This window comes from Gobius niger, assembly GCF_951799975.1.
Source record: "Gobius niger genome assembly, chromosome: 10".
Taxonomy (NCBI): domain Eukaryota; kingdom Metazoa; phylum Chordata; class Actinopteri; order Gobiiformes; family Gobiidae; genus Gobius; species Gobius niger.
In genome coordinates, this window is record NC_136861.1 from 35,348,273 (window position 1) to 35,370,221 (window position 21,949).

The following is a 21,949-nucleotide window of genomic DNA, read 5'->3' on the forward strand; positions in this document are numbered from 1 at the left end:
CCCGCCCCCTGCGCGCGCGGGGGTCACGCTCTCCCGTCATCCATATGATCTAACGTCACAGAAGCTACTGGAACAATGTGCTGTAAAGTTCAGCCGCTTCTGTCACATTTCTCATTTCTCTTTGACCTTAGAAGTCCAACTGAGACCTTTCTGACCCTATTGTGCATGTTTTAGCATTGGATGAAACCCGCACAGTGAATCAAGCCCTGTCGCTCTCCCCTCTCTGTGGAATGCTGGAGCCGCCCCCTGATTGGCCGCCAGGATCTGCGTTTCCTCACATTTGGAAGTGTTTAGAAACCCCAGGTCTTCTGAGGACACTGAACACTCTCCCTCATATGTCAGACTGAGAGGACTGTCTGCAGCTGGACGTCCCGCTGCCAACATTCTTCCTTCCGACATGATGAGATGGGCCTCAATGTGCAAAAGTGTTCAGGCCTCAAACCCCGCGCAGGAGAAAGTGTGAGAAAGTCTGTGAGCTCGTGTCATGTGAGCCGTGTGGAGAGGACAAACGTGGTACTTCAACAAACTGTTTTTGATTTTCCCTAGAACGCGGAGTTTATGGTTCAATATTATTTAACGCCAGCACTGACTGAGCCACTATTAGTTTGCTCGGTCGGGGGCCGATTTTCTTCATTGTAAAAAAGACCAAGGGCCGAACCTGACTATTGTAGCCAAAGGTAAAGCTCACAAATGCCAGTGCTGTGCATAATGTATGAGCTCATTTGGTGTTCTGTTTGGAAACGTTTAAGTCATTGACAGTGTTTTTCATATTCTTCCAGCAAACACATTTTCTCCAGTTCGATCTTTCCCAAATCTTAAAAGCTTCTTGGAGAAAAATGAATCAAAAGATCGACAAAAACTAGCGACAAACGCAACAAAAAAGTGAAGACAACGCAGCGGCAACCTGAGGAACAATCGTACATCAGTTTTGACGGTCTTAGCTTTCAAATGAAGTGTTACTCCTATAGGCTGTGAGCTCCAGTTGCTTTTTAGATTTGGGTAAAGGGAAACTGGAGAAAATGTGCTTGGTTAAGGCAGGGGTTAAGAGGTTGAACTTGGTTAAAGTACCTTTCCATCTCATTGTCCATGTTCTCTATACATCCTGCCAAGCAAAAAGTATCATTTCTAAAGAACCGACTCAACACGTCAGCTTCTGCCGGACCCGAGACATCAGGATTATTACATCCAGCTGTTTCTAACAAAGCAGTTCTTAAATCATTATACACAAGAACATAAAGTCAAAGCCATCCTCCACAGGGGCGGAGTTTACACGTAAGACAAGTCACGAATCCTGTTATGATTAATGGCACAAAGTGTTACGCACGGTCACGAATAAGCGTCCCGCGAATAAGCGTCCCGCGAATAAGCGTCCCGCGAATAAGCGTCCCGCGAATAAGCGTCCCGCGAATAAGCGTCCCGCGCCGCCGACCTGCCAGATACCCACCTGCTCCACTCCGGATCCCAGCCTCGTCCAGCACCAGGCCCAGCCCTTACCTCCCTGCTCCACTCCAGCCTCCCCCAGCCCTACCTACCTGCTCCATTCCAGCCTCCCCCCAGCCCCACCTCCCTGCTCCACTCCAGCCTCCCCCAGCCCTACCTCCCTGCTCCACTCCAGCCTCCCCCAGCCCTACCTCCCTGCTCCACTCCAGCCTCCCCCCAGCCCCAGCCCTACCTCCCTGCTCCACTCCAGCCTCCCCCCAGCCCCAGCCCTACCTCCCTGCTCCACTCCAGCCTCCCCCCAGCCCCAGCCCTTACCTCCCTGCTTCACTCCAGCCTCCCCCCAGCCCCAGCCCTTACCTCCCTGCTCCACTCCAGCCCCAGCCCTACCTCCCTGCTTCACTCCAGCCTCCCCCCAGCCCCACCTCCCTGCTCCACTCCAGCCTCCCCCAGCCCTACCTCCCTGCTCCACTCCAGCCTCCCCCCAGCCCTACCTCCCTGCTCCACTCCAGCCTCCCCCAGCCCTACCTCCCTGCTCCACTCCAGCCTCCCCCAGCCCCAGCCCTACCTCCCTGCTCCATTCCAGATCCCAGCCTCGTCCAGCACCAGCCCCAGCCCTACCTCCCTGCTCCACTCCAGCCTCCCCCCAGCCCCAGCCCTACCTCCCTGCTCCACTCCAGCCTCCCCCAGCCCCAGCCCTACCTCCCTGCTCCATTCCAGATCCCAGCCTCGTCCAGCACCAGCACCAGCCCTACCTCCCTGCTCCACTCCAGCCTCCCCCCAGCCCCAGCCCTACCTCCCTGCTCCACTCCAGCCTCCCCCCAGCCCCAGCCCTACCTCCCTGCTCCACTCCAGCCTCCCCCCCAGCCCCAGCCCTACCTCCCTGCTCCACTCCAGCCTCCCCCAGCCCTACCTCCCTGCTCCATTCCAGATCCCAGCCTCGTCCAGCACCAGCCCCAGCCCTACCTCCCTGCTCCACTCCAGCCTCCCCCCAGCCCCAGCCCTTACCTCCCTGCTCCACTCCAGCCTCCCCCCCAGCCCCAGCCCTACCTCCCTGCTCCATTCCAGATCCCAGCCTCGTCCAGCACCAGCCCCAGCCCTACCTCCCTGCTCCACTCCAGCCTCCCCCCAGCCCCAGCCCTACCTCCCTGCTCCACTCCAGCCTCCCCCCAGCCCCAGCCCTACCTCCCTGCTCCACTCCAGCCTCCCCCAGCCCCAGCCCTACCTCCCTGCTCCATTCCAGATCCCAGCCTCGTCCAGCACCAGCACCAGCCCTACCTCCCTGCTCCACTCCAGCCTCCCCCCAGCCCCAGCCCTACCTCCCTGCTCCACTCCAGCCTCCCCCCAGCCCCAGCCCTACCTCCCTGCTCCACTCCAGCCTCCCCCCCAGCCCCAGCCCTACCTCCCTGCTCCACTCCAGCCTCCCCCAGCCCTACCTCCCTGCTCCATTCCAGATCCCAGCCTCGTCCAGCACCAGCCCCAGCCCTACCTCCCTGCTCCACTCCAGCCTCCCCCCAGCCCCAGCCCTTACCTCCCTGCTCCACTCCAGCCTCCCCCCCAGCCCCAGCCCTACCTCCCTGCTCCACTCCAGCCTCCCCCAGCCCTACCTCCCTGCTCCACTCCAGCCTCCCCCCAGCCCCAGCCCTTACCTCCCTGCTTCACTCCAGCCTCCCCCCAGCCCCAGCCCTTACCTCCCTGCTCCACTCCAGATCCCAGCCTCGTCCAGCACCAGCCCCAGCCCTACCTCCCTGCTCCACTCCAGCCTCCCCCCAGCCCCAGCCCTTACCTCCCTGCTTCACTCCAGCCTCCCCCCAGCCCCAGCCCTTACCTCCCTGCTCCACTCCAGCCCCAGCCCTACCTCCCTGCTTCACTCCAGCCTCCCCCCAGCCCCACCTCCCTGCTCCACTCCAGCCTCCCCCAGCCCTACCTCCCTGCTCCATTCCAGATCCCAGCCTCGTCCAGCACCAGCCCCAGCCCTACCTCCCTGCTCCACTCCAGCCTCCCCCCAGCCCCAGCCCTTACCTCCCTGCTTCACTCCAGCCTCCCCCCAGCCCCAGCCCTTACCTCCCTGCTCCACTCCAGCCCCAGCCCTACCTCCCTGCTTCACTCCAGCCTCCCCCCAGCCCCACCTCCCTGCTCCACTCCAGCCTCCCCCAGCCCTACCTCCCTGCTCCACTCCAGCCTCCCCCCAGCCCTACCTCCCTGCTCCACTCCAGCCTCCCCCAGCCCTACCTCCCTGCTCCACTCCAGCCTCCCCCAGCCCCAGCCCTACCTCCCTGCTCCATTCCAGATCCCAGCCTCGTCCAGCACCAGCCCCAGCCCTACCTCCCTGCTCCACTCCAGCCTCCCCCCAGCCCCAGCCCTTACCTCCCTGCTCCACTCCAGCCTCCCCCCAGCCCCAGCCCTTACCTCCCTGCTCCACTCCAGCCTCCCCCCCAGCCCCAGCCCTACCTCCCTGCTCCACTCCAGCCTCCACCATCTTGCCTGCTCCGAACAACCACAATCTCAGTTCCGCCCAACCAGCCATTCCAGCTTTGTAATAATAAATCTTGCACTCCCCTTCTCTCCGTCTGCCAAGCTTAGATTGTAACAAATGCAGACAAACACAGGATCAACAAACGCACACGCTTCCTGTCAGATACGTCAGTGCAAGAGTCGCACATTAAGGGACGACTTTCTCCACAGAATAAACATGAAAACACTACACTGTGCACGCCATCTTCTGGGGATCTGTCTCTCTGTGCTCTTCAACCTCTTTCTCCATGATTCTCACTCGCCTGGTTGATCATTTGCCCCATTTGGAAAAACTTCTTTTGCATATTCCACAACAACAGGCCTGTTCACCTGCCCCGCGGCCATCACCGCTTGTTTCACATGTCTGAAGTGGTAAATAAGCCTTCACTTATCCATGTTGTTGCCACTGTAACCACACGCTGTTGTCTGGGTCAGTGTGAGGCAGGGTGGGAGATGCATTCAGGGACCATGAACGCGCAGAATATCGGGACAAATATATCACAGTCAGGTTCTCCCGCAGAGAGCCCGTCTCCAGCCTTCAGCGCCCTGCAGAGGATGTTCACCGTCAGGACCTGGGTCAGCTCTCTCCCCCCGCGCCCTCCTCTCCCGTCCTGGATGTGTCTTCAGGCCCTGCTCTGGACTTTCTGCCCCTCGGCAGATCCAAGCGCAGCAGGGATGAAGATGACGAAGACGAGGACAACCACTTCAAGCGCCCGCGTCTTTCCTCCTAAGAAAACGTCCAGGGACTTCACCTGCTAGTTACTTGAACTAGCCCCACGTGCTCCAGGACCCAGAGTCCAACAAGGACAAGTTTTAGCCTCCGAGCTTTGGACCTGGAAACGTCATATCGGCCACTTTTACCACCTTCCTCATGGCCGCCTTAGAACCTGTATATAGTCTTTACTGAGCTGCAGGTGTGTGAGCTTCAAAAACAAAAAGACCCAAAAAATCTTTCTTGTTGTTGTAGTTTTGTTTCCAGTTTTATAAATAATTTTAAGGTAGGTGTGTGTGTTTAAAAAACTATACATTTCCAAACAATCATCCATTCTAGTTTTTGGTCTTAGTCAGAGCTGTTTGTGCTTAAAGTGAAAAAGCCAAAGGTTTGAACTCAGTGCGTTTGAACTTTTCCTACAGTTGTAGACGTGCGCCTCAACTCGTTCTACTCTGGGCCTTAACTAGTTCTACTCTGGGCCTTAACTCGTTCTACTCTGGGCCTTAACTCGTTCTACTCTGGGCCTCAACTAGTTCTACTCTGGGCCTTAACTCGTTCTACTCTGGGCCTTAACTCGTTCTACTCTGGGCCTTAACTCGTTCTACTCTGGGCCTTAACTAGTTCTACTCTGGGCCTTAACTAGTTCTACTCTGGGCATAGGAGGGTGAGACAGAATCGCCCCATAACCCGAGGGTTGCCGGTGCGACTCCTTCACTGGGCGTTTTGTGTAAATATTCCATTTCATGTCTATATTGTCTGTGTTTAACCTCACCCGCCTGAACCAAATGCATTCTGTCCTCTTTGGCCGTTATATAGGTCTGTGTAGCACCTCATTTGAAAGCTAAGACCCACAAAACTGATCTTTTTCCTCGCCTTGTTGCTGTGTTGTGTCACCTTTTGTATGTTTTTTTTTTTTTAGTTTAGAGCTTAGAGTTTTTGTAATTTTTTTGTTGAGTTTTTGTCACATTTTTGTTGATTTTTTTGTCACATTTTTGCTCACTGTTGAGTCTCTCTCATCGAGTAGTTTCAAATAGTTTGTGTGATGGCCCGAACAGGTCAAATAGTTGTGAGTCATTTAGACGTGATCCTTTTTGTTTTTGGCAAATCCAGTGATTCCGAGACATTGGGCTTTTTCACACGGTACAAAGTCGTCTACAGTTTTGAGCTGGTCTGAGGAGTCGAGATGGAACCAAACGGGCTGGACACGGGCGACAGAAGAACGCCCGCCGACACGCCACACATTCAGCTCTGAGGCTTTTCAAAGGTTTATCTCCAATCACGACCTTTGAAACTGTATTTACTCTGTTTGGAGAGAACTCGACACAGAATAACAGAATTTAAAAGTGTCCACATGTTTTGGGAGGTTGGAGGAAACAATCCGACTGAAGCTCTTTGAGGAAGTTACTGGCCTGTAAAGGTTAGCTTAAGGCAGGGGTAGGCAACGTCAGGCCCGGGGGCCAAATTCGGCCGTCCAGGACAGAACCTCTGGCCCTCAAGATGATTTTGGGAAACATTATCACACAAATCAGAGAGTACTTTTAACATTATTAGAGTTAAATGGGAGAAAGAAAGGTAGAAATACTGTCAGTACACCCGATTAGGTCATATATTATGTACAACACTGGCATTTGAAAGAAGTGCACAGGAAAAGAATAATCGTTTTACGGTAAAAATGACATAAATCTACTTGAATGAACAGATTAAATCTAAGGTTTAAGTAGATTTGGTCTGGTCTTAAATAAAATGAAGATGAAGATGAAATAAAACCTCTAGTAGTTGTTTATTCTCTTAATTGAGATTGAGATTTTTGTGTCATTTCAAGTGAAATACAATTATTTGTCTGATTTCAAGTGGGTTTTATTCTTGTTCCGTTGGCGCTATAGCATTTGTATCTTGGATCAGTTCAAACCGACTCAAATTCAACATAGAAGAGCTTTAATTCAAGCAATTTTAAGTCATTTATCTGATTTAAGATGTTTTTTTCCAGTGTTGTGCTTTACTTTGGGCGAATAATCAGCGGCTTCGGCCCTGGGTCTATTTACAATAAAGAAAATCGGCCTCCGCCAAGAAAACCTGCCTCCCCCTGGCTTAAGGTTAAGGTGCTTTATTTGTCATGATACAAAACTGTACAATGAAGTTTGACCCCCCCTGACAACGCCGCTGGAACCACCTGTAAGGATGTGGAGCCAGGCTGATGGTCAGAATCACCTGGCTGGAGGAGCTATTGTAGATATTTTGATATCATTATTAATGAAGACCAGATGTTTCAAAGCAGTATGCCCCTCTTACTTCAGGAGCGATATAGGCACATCTGCACACACACAGTATTTTAGCTTTGTTTTGAACACAACACTCCACAAATCACCAATATATCCTTTGTTTTGCTGATCACCAGGTTTACAGAGTTTAAATGAACAGCTCAAGACGTGAGACAAACGGTTGGTAACCACTGGACTCATGGGAAATTGTTTCGATAGCTTTGACATGGTCGTCTGCACTGTCATTAATGCACCACTGTGTGGGTGAAGTGTCTTGCCAAAAGACACAACGCCACTACACCTAAAGGCCCCGACCTTCCATTCATGAGACACCCGTTACTACCAACCTACTCTGCAGCACATCCAGGTCAAGAAACATCAACACAGCTTTCAGGAGCAGGATGATGGACAGGACCAGGGGCGTGGCTCCAAACAAACCATCTGAGCATCTGACGCCACCGCTGGGGCCTCTGTGATCCTCCCTCACAGATCTGTTTGAATATGTTCAAACATCAAATAAAATACATACAATCAAAAGAAGCTGCATTGCAACGAGGCTCTTCATCTTGTTTTACAAATATTTCTTAAAAATCCAGATAGACGTGCGCGGAGTCACGAACGTGCCGTACGTCGGTGCCATGGCAACGAGAGACTAACTCGTTGATGTCCTCACATTGTGTCTGTACAAGTGCATGCTCACACACACACACCTACACACACACACACACATTAATCCTGGCCTGTTGTACATGTGTGTAGTGGTCGGGGAGGCCGGAGTACCCGGAGTAATGCGCAGACACGGGGAGGACATGCAGACTCCACATGGGATTGAACCCAAGACCTTCTAGCCACTGTGCCACTGTGCCACTGCGCCACTGCGCCACTGCGCCACTGTGCCACTGTGCGCATGCCCTCTAACTAACCTAGAGAAAGGTTATGCCATTATACAAGGGTGTCTGTAGATGTTCTCATGTTACTCACAGTTCTTTCTCATGTTCCTTGTTGTAACCTCAGTGTTACAGACATCTTGAGGGGCAGGTGCTCAACCGAGACAAAAGAGTGTTTTATAGCGCGACAGTCAGAACAGCACCGTGACCTCTGACCTCTGACCGCGGACTTTGTCCGGACGTCCTCGCCCCGACGGCCCTTTGGTTTCCGTTCCCTTTAATAATCCAGTCATGTCGCGCTGGCTCGTTCATAAAGTTCTCGAAGTTGCTCAGTTTACTTTACTCCCGCGTGTCACAGAGATGAGCTGTAGCAGCTTCTCACATGGGGAAACACGGACAGCACAGCTGCGCTTTATGACCAGGAGCGTGAGCGCGCGCGGCTCCAGAGGCAGAGGAGGAAAGAAGCGCGATGTGTTTTTGAACATTTAAACTGTATTTTCAGCACATGTAGTCTCAGTGGGGCAAATATCTTGAGAAGGGCACTTAAAGGGCACAGGGCACAGGGGCAGGTGCTTGAGCACCGCCTGGGCTGTATAGCCTCGGCCTACTCCAACCACTCAACGCTTTAGGGCTGCATAGGGCTATTGTACGTCCCATGGACCACCACAAGGGGGAGACATATTACGATGAAAATTTGCAGCACTTCAGTCATGTAGCCTACAGAAGTTAAACAGGTTCCTAATGTTGAAATATATGTGTGTCACGTGGCCTGAATGCTGATAAATTGAGCTCTTCACATTTGATTTGAGAGTATTTCACTTTTTATAAATTGAGGTCAGTTTTTAAAATGTGATCCAGCCCTGTGCCAGACATCAGCGTGTCCTTGGGCAAGACACTTCATCCGTCTCTAGGTGAATATGGGTAAAGTGGGACAATGGGTAAAGTGGGACACTTAACTTTAATCATGATTATTTTTTAATGTGTCATATTTTATCACTAAAAATACAAACACACCGAATAATTAGAATGTGCAGGATAAGAAAATAATGGTTTTGTGGATATCAATTCACTTCATATGGCGTGGCAAACCGTAATCTGTGTCCAATGACATAGCATTTGGGGATTTTTGATCTTAAGGTTATAACTTTTTAAAACTAACAGACTTTTTGTTGATGCATTATATAAGGGAATGCATCTGCAAACAAAACATCTCAAAGTCACATGTTTATTCTTTATACTTTTATTTTTATAAGAGATTTTATCACTGTCCCACTTTACCAATGTGCTATTGGTAAAGTGGGACAGCCTCATATTGGCAAAGTGGGACAGTGTATTTTTGTGGAAAATCCTTGGTATTAGGTGTTTCTTGTATTCACACATCTTCAAATTAGATCAATTTAACTCTATATTTCTTGTTTTGATTCAGTTTTCTGATTATTGCATTTCTACATTTTTCTTCTCTTGTTCACTACGAACTGTTGATTGTTGATGAACATTTCAACATTAAGTTGTTCTTTGAGGTTTCTAAGTTCTTTAATTGTAGATTTTTTTTTTTTTTTAATAACGTCTATATATATATATTTCTTTTCAAATCTTTAAAACATGCTTGTTCCCGTATACTTCACAAATTAAAGGCGGCCTGAGTTCACAGATTAACATGTGTTTCTTTGGGCATGTCCTTCAGATTATCCCTCACTCATTTATAAACAAAAACAAATCTGATGAAAGCACTTTACAATATTATTCTTCCATTGTTCTGTCACTCTTGTTTTTAGTTCATACCAAAGGTCCCAGTTAGATATTCCACACTGGAACATGTCTGACTCCTTCTGCACCAACAGCACAGGCTGCACATCAGACACATGTCCATCATGGTCATACGTCTCACACGCCAGTTAGAACAACCATTAGAATGGTTATTATTATTCATAACCTCTCACATATTCATAAAAGTAGTTGCTACAATAATATTAATGATTTTGAATACAAAAATTACCATGTTAATAGTGTCCCACTTTACCAATAGCACCTCTAAAAATTTAGCATTGGACCAACCTGTGTTTGAGGCAAAATTATAACTTCTGTGTTAAACATTTGACTTTTTTTCCTCCACTGGTGTAAAATAGACATCTAAAGCTTTTTAAAAATATATAACATTAAAGACTTTGGCATTTAATTCCAAACCAAAAATGAGGTGGAAACTGAATTTTCAAAAAGTGTCCCACTTTACCCATATTCACCCTATTTGTTTACATGCAGGTGTCTGGTGCTCAGAATGAAACACAGGAGCCGCTCAGTCCATTTTCTGATCTTTAATAACACATTCATATCTATGCTCTGTTTTGTTTACAAGGAGTTTAAAACAAGTGTTGATGAGGACTAAAGTAATCAGGCAGGCAGAGGGTGAAAGTCCATATACTGTAAGACCAAGGGCGCCACCTGCTGGAAGAAGGGACAGGGCACTTCTCGCACTTTTAATCACACGTTTGGTGTAGAATTGAGTCTTTTACCACAACAGTCAAGAACATGTTTTGCCTCTTGCTTTAAGAGGCTTCGTCAGCAACTGATGGTCTTTTGACAACAGGCTGGAATTAGAATGTTTTGAACCATATTCATTAAGTCCATGCCCTGCTTTAAGTAGAAATGTGAGACATTTTTAAATCTAACTTGTGCATGTGATCAATGCCAACTAAACTGGAATTTACTCTTTTGTTAAAGATTTAAGTGTAAATTCACAACATTTGCATCTCATTGCAAAAAAACATGTTTACGGAATTTTTTTTTGTTTTTTTACCAAAATCAAATTCTACTGCAATATTTGTGAGCCCAGTTGACCTCCTGTCCAGAGGTGGCGCCGCCGCAGTCCGCTACAACAACAGGTCCTTTTTTATTCTTTTTTTAATGACAGAAAAGAAGTGAAAACAGCATTTATGAGTGTAGGAGGTCCTCGCATGTTAAGCTCTTTTCACCGAGAAAAAGAAAAAGCTAAATGCACCCAAACACAAGAGTTACAATCTGCTGTCAGAGAAAATAAAGAGACAGGAAGATTATTTATGAGGTTAAACAAAAAAAAAAACAAAAAAAATGCTATCACATAAAAAAAAAAATTGCAAATTGAATAAAGAATCTCATTGATGTTGGGTTTTTAAGAAGATATTTAAAAGACATGTGCTAAAGTTATGACTCCCCTCTTCAGCTTCCATTTTATAATCCTTTATAATCAAAATCAACTAAAGAATGGAGAAAAGAAAAAAAAAACGAAAAAATCTTTGGAAGAATTCCTTCAATAGACTATCAACTACAGTATATGGAGATGCCACTACCCAGTTATCATTTTTAGCTAGATTTTTTTTTATTTAAAATTTTCGAGCAACTTTTTTTTTTTTTGTATTTTTGTGTCCTTTTTCGACAAAAAAAAAAAGAAAAGAAAAAAAAAATCCATTTACCTATCTTTTTTTTTTTTTTTTCCCTAAGAGGTAGATCAACGAAACAATTACATGGTTACAGGTGTTGTGATATCGCAAAGAGGGGAGCGGAGTTGGGAAAGAAATTGGAGGCAGCGCTGGTAACTTGGAATCTGGGAACCTGAAGGCTGTTAAAAAACCTGGTTTGAACCTTTGGACCAATCAGATTGCTCAAATACTGCCGCTTTGTTTGTTTGTTGTTGTTTTTTTTCTTGATAAGTCACGCCCCTTCGCTCCACGTCTTCCAACAATGTGTCCATATTAGCTTTTTTTTTTTCTTTTTTAAACTTTTTTTGTCTTTTTTTTTTTTTTTTACAGTCTCATCTCGGAAAAGTCGGAGGTACGATTTTTTCATTCCCCCCTCTCGTAACTGAAAAATAAATTATAAAGTCGCATAATTTCAACTGGAACTTGTCCGTCCTTGCGTTTCTGCATCCGCCGCGCTCTGGCTGACGGGATGTGGTCTTCACGTCTGAACAATCTTCTTGCTGAGTTTGCCTTGTATTTCTTTTTTTTTTTGTATTGAGGTAGCGTTCCTAGTTATGTGTTCGAGAGGTTGCTTCGTCGCGCCCCCCCGTGTTGGGAGGAGGGACGTGGTGGATATAAAAACGTCGAGGAGTTTGAAGAGATGTTTACAAACTGGACCTCCGAGCCGCGGGTCTTCGCGTCCGGTGGACGATCCTGGAGGGAAGCCTTTCGCCGCGGGCGGGCGGGGCTGCTATTCTGAAGCTACATTTGTCGAGATCGGTTCGTGCTGCGTTCCCTTCGGAAGTCGGAACATTGAGGTCGGATTTATAGGAACGGGCCGCCGTTTTCCCATAATTAGGTATGTTCTTACCTGAGCTTAGACGAGTTGATGCGTACCTGTCTGGTCTTTGTGCGTGGTCTCAGTCACGCAAAACGACTAAAGATGTTGCTAGCATCTGTCCTCTCCCAATGTATTCCTATGGCTCCAAACGGGGTTGAAGTTAGAAGCTACCACGCTCTTCCACGGGCACGCACAGAGACCACACAGGTACACATCAACTCGTCTAAGCTCAGGTAAGAACATATTGAAGGAAACAACATGGCGGCGCTCGGTTGGAATTTAACTCTAGATGTTGTGATAGATGCTCTGTGATGCTAATCCCGCTCACGTCGACCGCACGCTAACGACCGACGTGCTAATAATCGGTCTTTTGTCAAGTCACCTGACGCCGATCGATTGCAGTTATTGGAGTTTAAAGCCGCATGACGCCTGGTTGTAACCGGTACGTGACGCTAGCTTAACTTAACCGATTGATTAACCTCTCAACCCCCGCCTGAACCAAGAGTATTTTCTCCGGTTCAAGCTTTACCCAAATCAAAGAGCACCTACAAAACGGATCTAGAAGGATCGTTTTCCTCGCATTGTTGCTGCTTTATCATCACTTTTTTTTCCACATTTTGTTTCATTGCATTTTTGCCACATATTTTTGTCAATTTTTCATCATTTTGGTCACTTTTTATCCGATTTTTATCATTTTTTTGGCCACTTTTTTTAAATAATTTTTTTGTCCGATTTTTAAAAACTTTTTATAATGTTTTTGTGGCTTTTTTTGTTCCATTTTTCATCCTCATTTGCTCGTTTTTTGTCGCTATTTTGACAAAGTTTTTTTCAAGAAGCTTTTAGATTTGGTTCAAGTCGAACTGGAGAAAAAGTGCTCAGCTCAGGTGGGAGTTAAGAGGTTAATAGCCTTATTTACAAGATCATTTGCTTTGGGGTTCCCTACTCTGGACCATATTTTGTCAGATTTGTCATTTACCTTTCCAACCGGAAACACTCAAGAGTTCCGACCTCCGAGTCCAAACGGAACGCGAGCCTAACCGTAAGATTAATGGCGGTTTGGCCTCCCACCCCCGGCGGTCCACAGAGAGCGCTCCGGACCGGGCTGTCAGTGAAATCTCGTGCGTTACCATGGCGCCGGTGTCCTTCAGCGCGCCGACATGACAGACTCCATGTTGGCGAAGGTGATTCCGCGTTTGGCACTGTCATGTACTGTGCTACTTCTTTTCTATGTTTTCTTTTTTTTTCTTCGTTTTTAGCGAAAGTAGCCGTTTGTGTTAACACGGAAAAAAAAGAGCGAGTTCCAAAAGCGTCAAAGTGTCCAAAAAAAAAAAAATACAAATACAAATAACGGTTATTTGTTTGAGAAGGTCTAGCGAGCAAAACGAACACGATGGAGACCAGCGCAAGAGAGGGCGAGGGATTCTGACGCTCCCGCCCACTCCCCCTAAAAAAAATAAAAAATAATGAAATTACTTTTTTTTTTTTTCCCGTAAAAAATAAACCCAAAATTTGCTTGCCTCGCTCCTGGAGTTTAAACTCTTACAGGAGGTTTTCGGTTCTTCTGATATTGTCGATAAATGTCATCAATGAGTGCAACAGTACGTCCCCAGATGTCACGTCCAAATAAAGCTTGCTGTATTGTCATAAACTCAATCCAAACCAAAAAAAATAACAAAAAATAACAAAAAAATAACCCTAGCTGATCCGAATGGCTGCAGGCTGAATATGAATCGTATAATAATAATCACAATAATAATAATCATAGCGTGTCTTGGTGGTTGTGAACTGAGCACTATGGTTTTGGAAAGAGGTGGGAACCCAACGTGAAGGGGTTAAGTTCTCAGCTCTGGTCAAAGAGGAAGCATAGACACAGTAAAATAGACCGTTCCCTGTTTGAGAGCGAGTGCTGGGGGGCACCAAGCAGAGGTCACTGTGGGGTTCTCTGGCAGTGTCTGTCCGTAAAATGGCTTGGTGCGTTCTTTAGTGTCGATGGCCAAGAGGAAGTGGTCACTGCGGTCCACTTCCGGTCTGCTGTTCTGGACAGGTCTGAATCTATTTTGGAGTGGCATTTGGAACGTTTTAAACTCTCTCGTTTAAAGCACGTCGCTCCCGGTTTGAGCATCCGTCTGATTGACTTAGACGGAGGGGCCATAGCTTCTCGTCCTACTTTTTTCTGCTTTTTTCACCCAACCCATATCTCCTGACAAAACTGAACATTTCAAACCAGTGAACAGAAACACATTCACGCCAGTCACACGCGCTGCCAATGGGGAGCTGGAGGTGTAGCGGTCAGTGCACAGGGTAGAAATTCACATTCAGAGAAGTCACTTCAGCTGTGTGTCCACACATTGAGCCCTCTCATAATGTTTGGCGTGTCATGATGATGTCATCACAGTAAGGCAGGGGAGAAGGGTCCCTCAGGGCTCAGGGAGAGCCAGGTGCCTCTAAGATAAGACTTTTAGAAAGGCTCGCCTTGAACGTGGACCCCAGGCATCAGTGAACGCCTGTGGACCCCCCTCAACACCCCTCCCCATTGGTCCTTTACAAACAGCCACACTTCAGGAAGACAGAGAGCCTGTTTTCTAAAAAAGGCAAAATGGCACTTGACCGTTTCCTCATCTCTGCTTATAAACACAACCTTCATGTCATCCTGAACACATTCACTCAGCGCACAAAAAAACAGAAAAAAATACCAAAGCAACAAGACAATACCTAAAAAAAAATAATTTTCTTCTTAAAAAAATAAAAAATATTCAGGACTATCAGCTCTTCTTTTTTCTTCTTATATAAAACACCAGCAAGCAAAAAAAGTTCGGAATACTGAGGTAACTTTACCCTGAGGTAGGTTTTTCTTTTCATTTCTTCTCTAATCTGTTCTAATGACGGCGGAGCGTCCAGGCCTAGACCCCGCCCCTCATTATCATATGCAGGCGGGGTCTGGAGGCTCCGCCCACAGGCCTTCGACAGTGTGGGAGAGAGAAGCAGGGAGCTGCTTCCTTCAGACTGATTTTACCCTCTCTGTGCTCAAGGCAAGGAGCTTAGGAAGACTTGGCCTTTGGTTCCCAGCGCCGGGCCTGGACCGGTCAGACACCAGAGGACCACAGAGCCCTCATGGACCACAGAGCCCTCATGGACCACAGAGCCCTCATGGACCACAGAGCCCTCATGGACCACAGAGCCCTCATGGACCACAGAGCCCTCATGGACCACAGAGCCCTCATGGACCACAGAGCCCTCATGGACCACAGAGCCCTCATGGACCACAGAGCCCTCATGTCCCGGCGCTGGGAAAGCAATGAGCAGAAAGTACGAGACACTCCTTGTCTGCCTGTCATTGCAGGACTTTGAGAAAACGCTTTAGTGTCCAAACTCACTGCCTCCTACGTTCACCAGAGGGGCCGGGCTAACTCACATATCATATATATATAATATATATAAAATATGCCGTTTAAGGTGCAGGCCGCTAGCCAACGAGCATAGCTGCTGGCTGTTTCCACAAAGCTGTCTGAGCATGAGCTGAGCCTCTGCATTAGAACTGCAGGACCAGCCGCGACCTCTGCGTGCCTTACTGTCTCCTGCTGCGCTCAGAGCCCCCCCGCCCCCCCACCGCAGCCGCACACAGCTACAGCGACATCGCCGTCACGGGGCTGGGACACTTCTGAAGCAGCATTTCTTTACTTTTTCATGAAGATTATATTTACAACCTCATTTTTTTTCTAACCCCTCCACGACTCGGAGGAGTTTTAAAGAGCAGTGTTAGCATCTCGGCCCCTCTCCTGTACAGACTGTGGCGCAGGGTGAAGAGCGGACTGGACCACTGCTCCACCCTCAGCCTCCACAGCAGCTCCCTGCTCACTCTCCCGCCTGCACTTCACTGCATTCTACCAATAATAGCTCTGAATAAACATTTCTATACATATATCTCTATTTAAAAAACACCCTTAAAGTGAGGCTGTGTTCAGGAGGCGGAGGCGAGGGGCTGGGGGAGTGTGCGTGTCTGTGGACAGGTGTAAGGCTGCTCCCTTACAGACAGTACAGTGTGGGCTGTCCCAGGTCAGACCAGCAGCCTCCCTCCAGCCCCCCGAGTCACCCCTCCGTCCTGAAGCAGCCTCTTCTGGCCTGGCATCTCTCTGTGTCCTCTTTTTATTTATTTTATCTTTTCGATTTCAATCCTCTCCTCTCCTCTCTAGCTAACGGGCGTTCTCCCTCCCTCTGTAAAATTCTCCCCATCTATTGCTGGATCCGTGTGTCGCACTCCTGTATCCGTCCGTCCGTCTGTCCGTTTAATCGTCTGTGTCTCGTCTGTGTGTCCATCAGGCAGAGGTGGCCCGTGGGGGGAGGGGCGGGCCCCTCACTTCCTGCGTGGTTGCTGCTCCTGAGCCAGTGCCTGTGTGGAGCCTCCCATCTCTGTGAAGCCCTGTGGCTGGGGGCCCGGGCTCATGCCGCCGCTGCTGCTGCCGCCGCCGCCACCACCACCACCGCCTTTTTGAGTCTGCTTCACCTGGGTCAGGATGTCCCGAATCTTCCTCTGGGCCAACTGCACAGCACACAAGTCAAAACTGTTATTCCCAACACTTCACAATAACAGAGATTTTTCTAGAACCCTCTGGACATTTTCTTGAATTGTGTCATTTGAAACGTAAGCTTCCTGAGAAGCAGCATCTTGTTTTCCAGTGAGATTTAGTATCATCTCAGCCTCATCACACTGGTCAAGTGACATTAACTCAAGGCTGCAGCAGCTTAGCTTAGCATTAGCATGCTGCTAAATAACTGAACGCAGTACAACAGAGTTGGAATATACAGCACTAAAATGTTTCAGTTACTCAGCATCAAAGTGCTGTTTCTGGTCTGCTTCGTGGGAGTATTCCTGTGCTTGATCTCAACATTTAGATTGTACTCTTGTGTTTTGACTGCGATTCCCCTGTTCTGCAAATATTTATTCAGTTCTGGCACAGTTTGCCACTTTAGCCTGTCGTCTGCCATGTTTTTATCCCACCTCCCACCTGCTCTTGCTTGTGTGTGCACGACTTAACTAAAACTTGGCCTCGCACCTAATTTGAAAACCAGGAATTGGAAAACGGGAATATTGGTTACAAAGATCTAACTAACACAACATGAGTTAGAACAGGGAGTCAGGACACAGTTCATCCACAGGAGTGAATGACCAGAGCTAGTGGGCCTGGATGGACTCGGCGGGGGTGCTGGGAGCTCGTACCTGGCTGGCAAAGAAGTGTCCGTTGATCTTGACGATGACCTGGTCGTTTTCATCTGGGGTTTGCTCTCGGGGAACCACCACCTCAGCAGCCGTCAGATTCTGCAGCTCATTCACCTGACACACAGATACTTCATCATTCTAGCTCAACAAGTCATTTTACTCACTATAGATTCTACATGGAGGAGTTTGCAGCAGTGCCAGACTAAACTTCTGAGAACAGAGTGTAAACCATGCTTACTGTTTTGCCGCCCTTCCCGATGACTCTTCCTGCAGCAGAAGCAGCCATCTTGATGTGTGTCTCCAGTTTTACCTCTTCTTTTGGGCCAAAGAAGTTTTCTTCTTTGAGTTTGCCGTAGATCCGGCCCTGTGCCTGTCAGAGAAAGCTTTGTTTCATTTCACTCTGAAATGTTTGAAATGTGCCTCGTCTCTGACTGAACCTTGACGCTAAAGCAAACCGCAGTAGGAACTCTTGACAGTAAAATCAATGTGTTCAAATCAATCCAAAAAATCCAAATGTGTGCAGCCCTACCTTGAACTGAGCCTCGGGGGGTCCAGTCACAATGACCTGGCGGACTTTAGAGTCGGAGGATTCTGCTGGAGCGATCTGTGGGACAACATAACATGCTTAGTGCTTGTTCATGAGTGAGGCTGGTAAAGACAGACGGATGTGCAGACCTTGATGGAGGCCCCGGCGAAGCGGCTCAGCTGTTTGATGTGTTGGCCTTTCTTCCCGATGATGGCGCCCACAGCCTGGGCCGGGATGTACACGTGCACCGTCTCCTGCTCCGGCGCCTAAACCCACACAACATACAATATAACATGTTTCACAGCCAGTCTCAGAGTGTGATCAAACAAACATGAGAATGCAAGCAGAAGAAAATGCACAAGCCACAATAAATCCTTACCCCAAATCCATAGGGAGCGCCTCCCCCAGAGTTGCTGGTAGGAGGCGGGGGCATGTTGCCGGAGGACGGGAACAAGCCCAGGGCTCCCAGGTTGAGGCCTGGGATCAGGTGGGTCTGTTGCTGTGAAGCAGACACAAGTGTCAAATCCTCTTGTGTGAGTTTTACAAACTCTCACACAGAAAACTACATCTGAATGTTATGTTACCCAGTGAGAGAAATGTAGAAATCCAGTTCCAAGTCATTGTGTGTGTGCTGTACTCACATTCATAGCAGCCACGTCATTCTCGTAGGCCTCGCGGACCTTCTTGGAGATCTCCACCTCAGCCTTGCAGCAGGCCTCGATGAGGCCCTGGACAGTGATGGTCCTCTCCGGGTTGTAATAGGTCAGTTCAGCCAAGCTGCACACAGTCAACAACCGTCTTATTAGTGCTGGGAAAAGTCATGCCATTCTATTTCATAAGAAAGCAGAGACTATTTAGCTTCTGATATCTAGGCTGGATGAAGGTGGGGCCAGCTTCATCGTGCTGCCTGATGCAGCGTACAATGAAAAACGAAAAAGGCAACATTTTGCTGTCAGAAATGGAATAAACTAGAACTAGTGTCTTCCAAACCATTTCCAATAGACACATGTGATCCTTCAGACCTGCTGTGAATCCAAGTCTTACCTGGAGATAGTGATCTTGGTGTCAGTGTCCTGTTCCACCTTCTTCAGGTTTCGGCCCTCTTTGCCGATCAGGCGTCCCACAAAGTTGTTGTGAGCCAGGACTTTGAGTGGGACGGCGTCGGCGCTGCAGCAGGAGCACACAGGAGCTCACATTAGTGCCATGTTAACTACTTCATTATCTCTTTTTTCACAATACATTTAGTCAATCCAAAAGTGTCATAAATGGCATCACTCAATAAACAAAAAATGCCCAAATGTCCATGTTCTTGGTCAGACTGATGCAAACTCTGGTGTGTGACGCACGTTTTGGTGTCCTTGGCCTCTTGCTGCATGATCTCTAAGATCATGCGACAGGCAGCAGAGCAGCCCTCAGGCGTGGAGTGGATACTGATGGGCTTCTCAGCGGCTCCGGCGTTCTCTTTGCGATGCACATCAATCCTGAAACAAGAGGAGACATGGATGAGGCCTGCACTCTGTTACAGAGTTAGACTTTCTATGCTGGTATGTAAAACTTTGGTCCAGAAACGGCCACACTGATAAATGAGTGGATGGAATAGTTCAGATTATTTCAGTCCTTTGTCACACTTGTTACTATCCTCTTCAACGTTCTGTTGTTGTAGTTTTTTGCTGTTGTAACAAAGCAGTGGATCATATCTTCTCTCGACAACATTTGAAACATGTAGCACATGCATATCAGAGCATGTTTGTACAGGTCTAAGCCACTAAATGAAATCATTGCAGCATTTGATGATTGTGGCCATTCAAATATGGTTTGGAGAGTTGATTTTGAATTGAGTGCATGTGTAACTATGTAGGGCAACTAACGATTAATTGGTTAACAATTAATCTGATTATTTTCACAATGAATGGATTAATGGCTTGGTTGTGAATGGTGTATAAAATTGTGTATTTTAAAAAAAGAATGATCACATAAAGCTAAAGTGGCATCACTTAAGGACGTGTTGATGGAGTAAACGTAAAGTGAATCTTTGTTGGAGGCTCTTGGTGCTAATTCTGCTTCTGATTGGATGAGACGCAGATGTATATTTATATACAAAACACTACAGATCCTAACAAACAGTCATTTTCTATATAAAATACACAATTTTCATGTCATTTTTGCTTTATTTGAGTCCATATTTACTAGGAAACGATGAATCAATTACTGAAATAGTAGACGACTATTTCAATAATCAATTACTTACAGCCCTATAACTATGTGTAACTATGGCCTCCTTCACAGAGTCCACTGCTCTGCTGCGCTCACTCACTTGCTCTGCGTCTGCTTGGTGATGTTGCGGATGGTGGCGCCCTCCTTGCCGATAATGGCTCCTACATACTGCGTGGGCACCAGCAGCCTGAGGGGTATGTCTGCGTGCGGCGGTTTGCCTGGCATGCCGTGGGTGGGAGAGCCGCTGCGCGGTCCTCCCCGGGGCCCATATCCGGCCCTCCGCCCGTTCTCGGGCCCCCTCTGCCCATCCAGGTCCGAGGTCTCGTCGGGGATGTACGACACGCGCAGGGCGTTGTTCTCAAACTGGTATCCATTCAGCTTCTGGATGGCTCTGATGGAGCAGACACAGAAGAGACTCAGACATGGGGTTTTAGCAGCTGCTGCGTAAGACAAAGGAGACTCTGGCTTTCTCTGCAACGTTTTATACTGGTCTTGGATATGCAAGAGCCGACACTACAGGCAAAACTCACTTTCACTTGGAAACAAAAAATGGCTATAGTATTTTTCACTGGATCAACTTTCTTCCATCGACTTCAACATGTATTTCTTTACACTTCAATGGGCAACATTTGCACTTAAAGTTTGTCCTACATTTCTCTGTCTTGTACTTATTTTTTGTTGTAACCATCTTATTCCTAACCTGATTTATTGAAACAGGGTAACATTAGAATGTGTGTAGATTTCCACTCAATACCAAACCTAAATAAGATTTTCTTTTTTCTTTTACTTTGTAATTAATGCCCTGGGATTCTTTGCTACTTTCTGACAGTCAAGCAACAACTCAACATCAAAAAGTATCAACATATTAGCATTCTTTGTGACTTCCATGGCAGAGACGCTTCTCTATTCTCTATGTTCATGAAAATGGCCACTAGATGGCGCACAATGAGCGTATAATCCGCGCCCTTTAGGATTGGCACTTTGTTACATTCTCTCATTACTGAAGGAGTCACAGAAGTGGACAGGACTTACTGTCGAGCGTGTTCCCTGGACGCGTATGTGACATTGACCACTGCGGTTTCACTCTCGGTGTTCACTGTGGACACAACACACGGCGCACTTTGAAAAACACCTTCGACCACATTTTTAAAGTCAACAGGAAAAGTGTGTGTGATTCTGCACTCTTATCCTTAAAAAGTGCATGAGATATCATTGTATCATGGAAAGGATCATGCTTAGGATCAGCAATCATAGTTTTACACCAGAGAAGTGGAGATTTCATAAAGAACAACTGAAAAAAGTAGGATTTTGGACTGAAATTTCCATCTGTAAAGATACATTTAGGACTCACTGCATGGCAACAGTGATGGAATGGTTACCTCTTGTGTGTTATCGTGTGCTTCTCAGTTTGATTAAGGAAGTAGAATAATAAGAACAACTAGGTCTGTGTTTATACATGCACTAAAAAAAATATTAACTTGACTTCTTTAATGTCACAAAGGCAAAAAAAAAAAAATCATTTCAGAGGAATGAAGAAATGTCAATATTCAAAAAGGAAATCGGACACAACTGGTAACTTTTGAGGAAATGATACAATTTTAGCCAGAACTGCAGCTGAATGGGATTCATATAATTTGTATAGTAATAATTTCCCCCCAAATTTAGATCCAGTCCAATTTAAGGCCTTCATTCTGTCACAGTTCATCTATTGTGATGGAGACGACTGTATTCAGACTCTAAGTATGTGCTTGTATTAGTTAGGAGATATATAAATGTCAAACGTGGTGATGGAATGTGGTCTGCGGGCGTGGTACCTTGTTCACAGTTTTCTACCGTTCCACACTGAGCCAGAAGACCGTCCAGGACCTGCACACACACGAGCAGGACAGAAGATGACACAGAGTCACAATTCTA

General features: G+C 47.3%; 1 protein-coding gene across 1 annotated transcript in view; it reads right to left on the bottom strand.

The window, feature by feature from the left end:
* Positions 1–15,374: 15,374 nt before the first annotated feature.
* igf2bp1 (insulin-like growth factor 2 mRNA binding protein 1) overlaps positions 15,375–21,949 on the bottom strand; it is a 38,803-nt gene continuing 32,228 nt past the window's right edge. Inside the window, exons 4-15 of the mRNA XM_079565010.1 lie at positions 21,850–21,901; positions 21,068–21,131; positions 20,136–20,426; positions 19,168–19,302; positions 18,866–18,988; positions 18,463–18,598; positions 18,201–18,320; positions 17,971–18,087; positions 17,825–17,899; positions 17,534–17,665; positions 17,296–17,409; positions 15,375–16,617 (exon numbers count right to left, since the gene is read on the bottom strand). Coding sequence (XP_079421136.1) covers positions 16,432–16,617; positions 17,296–17,409; positions 17,534–17,665; positions 17,825–17,899; positions 17,971–18,087; positions 18,201–18,320; positions 18,463–18,598; positions 18,866–18,988; positions 19,168–19,302; positions 20,136–20,426; positions 21,068–21,131; positions 21,850–21,901 — 1,545 coding nt within the window. The 3' untranslated portion in view covers positions 15,375–16,431. The remainder of the gene's footprint in view (positions 16,618–17,295; positions 17,410–17,533; positions 17,666–17,824; positions 17,900–17,970; positions 18,088–18,200; positions 18,321–18,462; positions 18,599–18,865; positions 18,989–19,167; positions 19,303–20,135; positions 20,427–21,067; positions 21,132–21,849; positions 21,902–21,949) is intronic.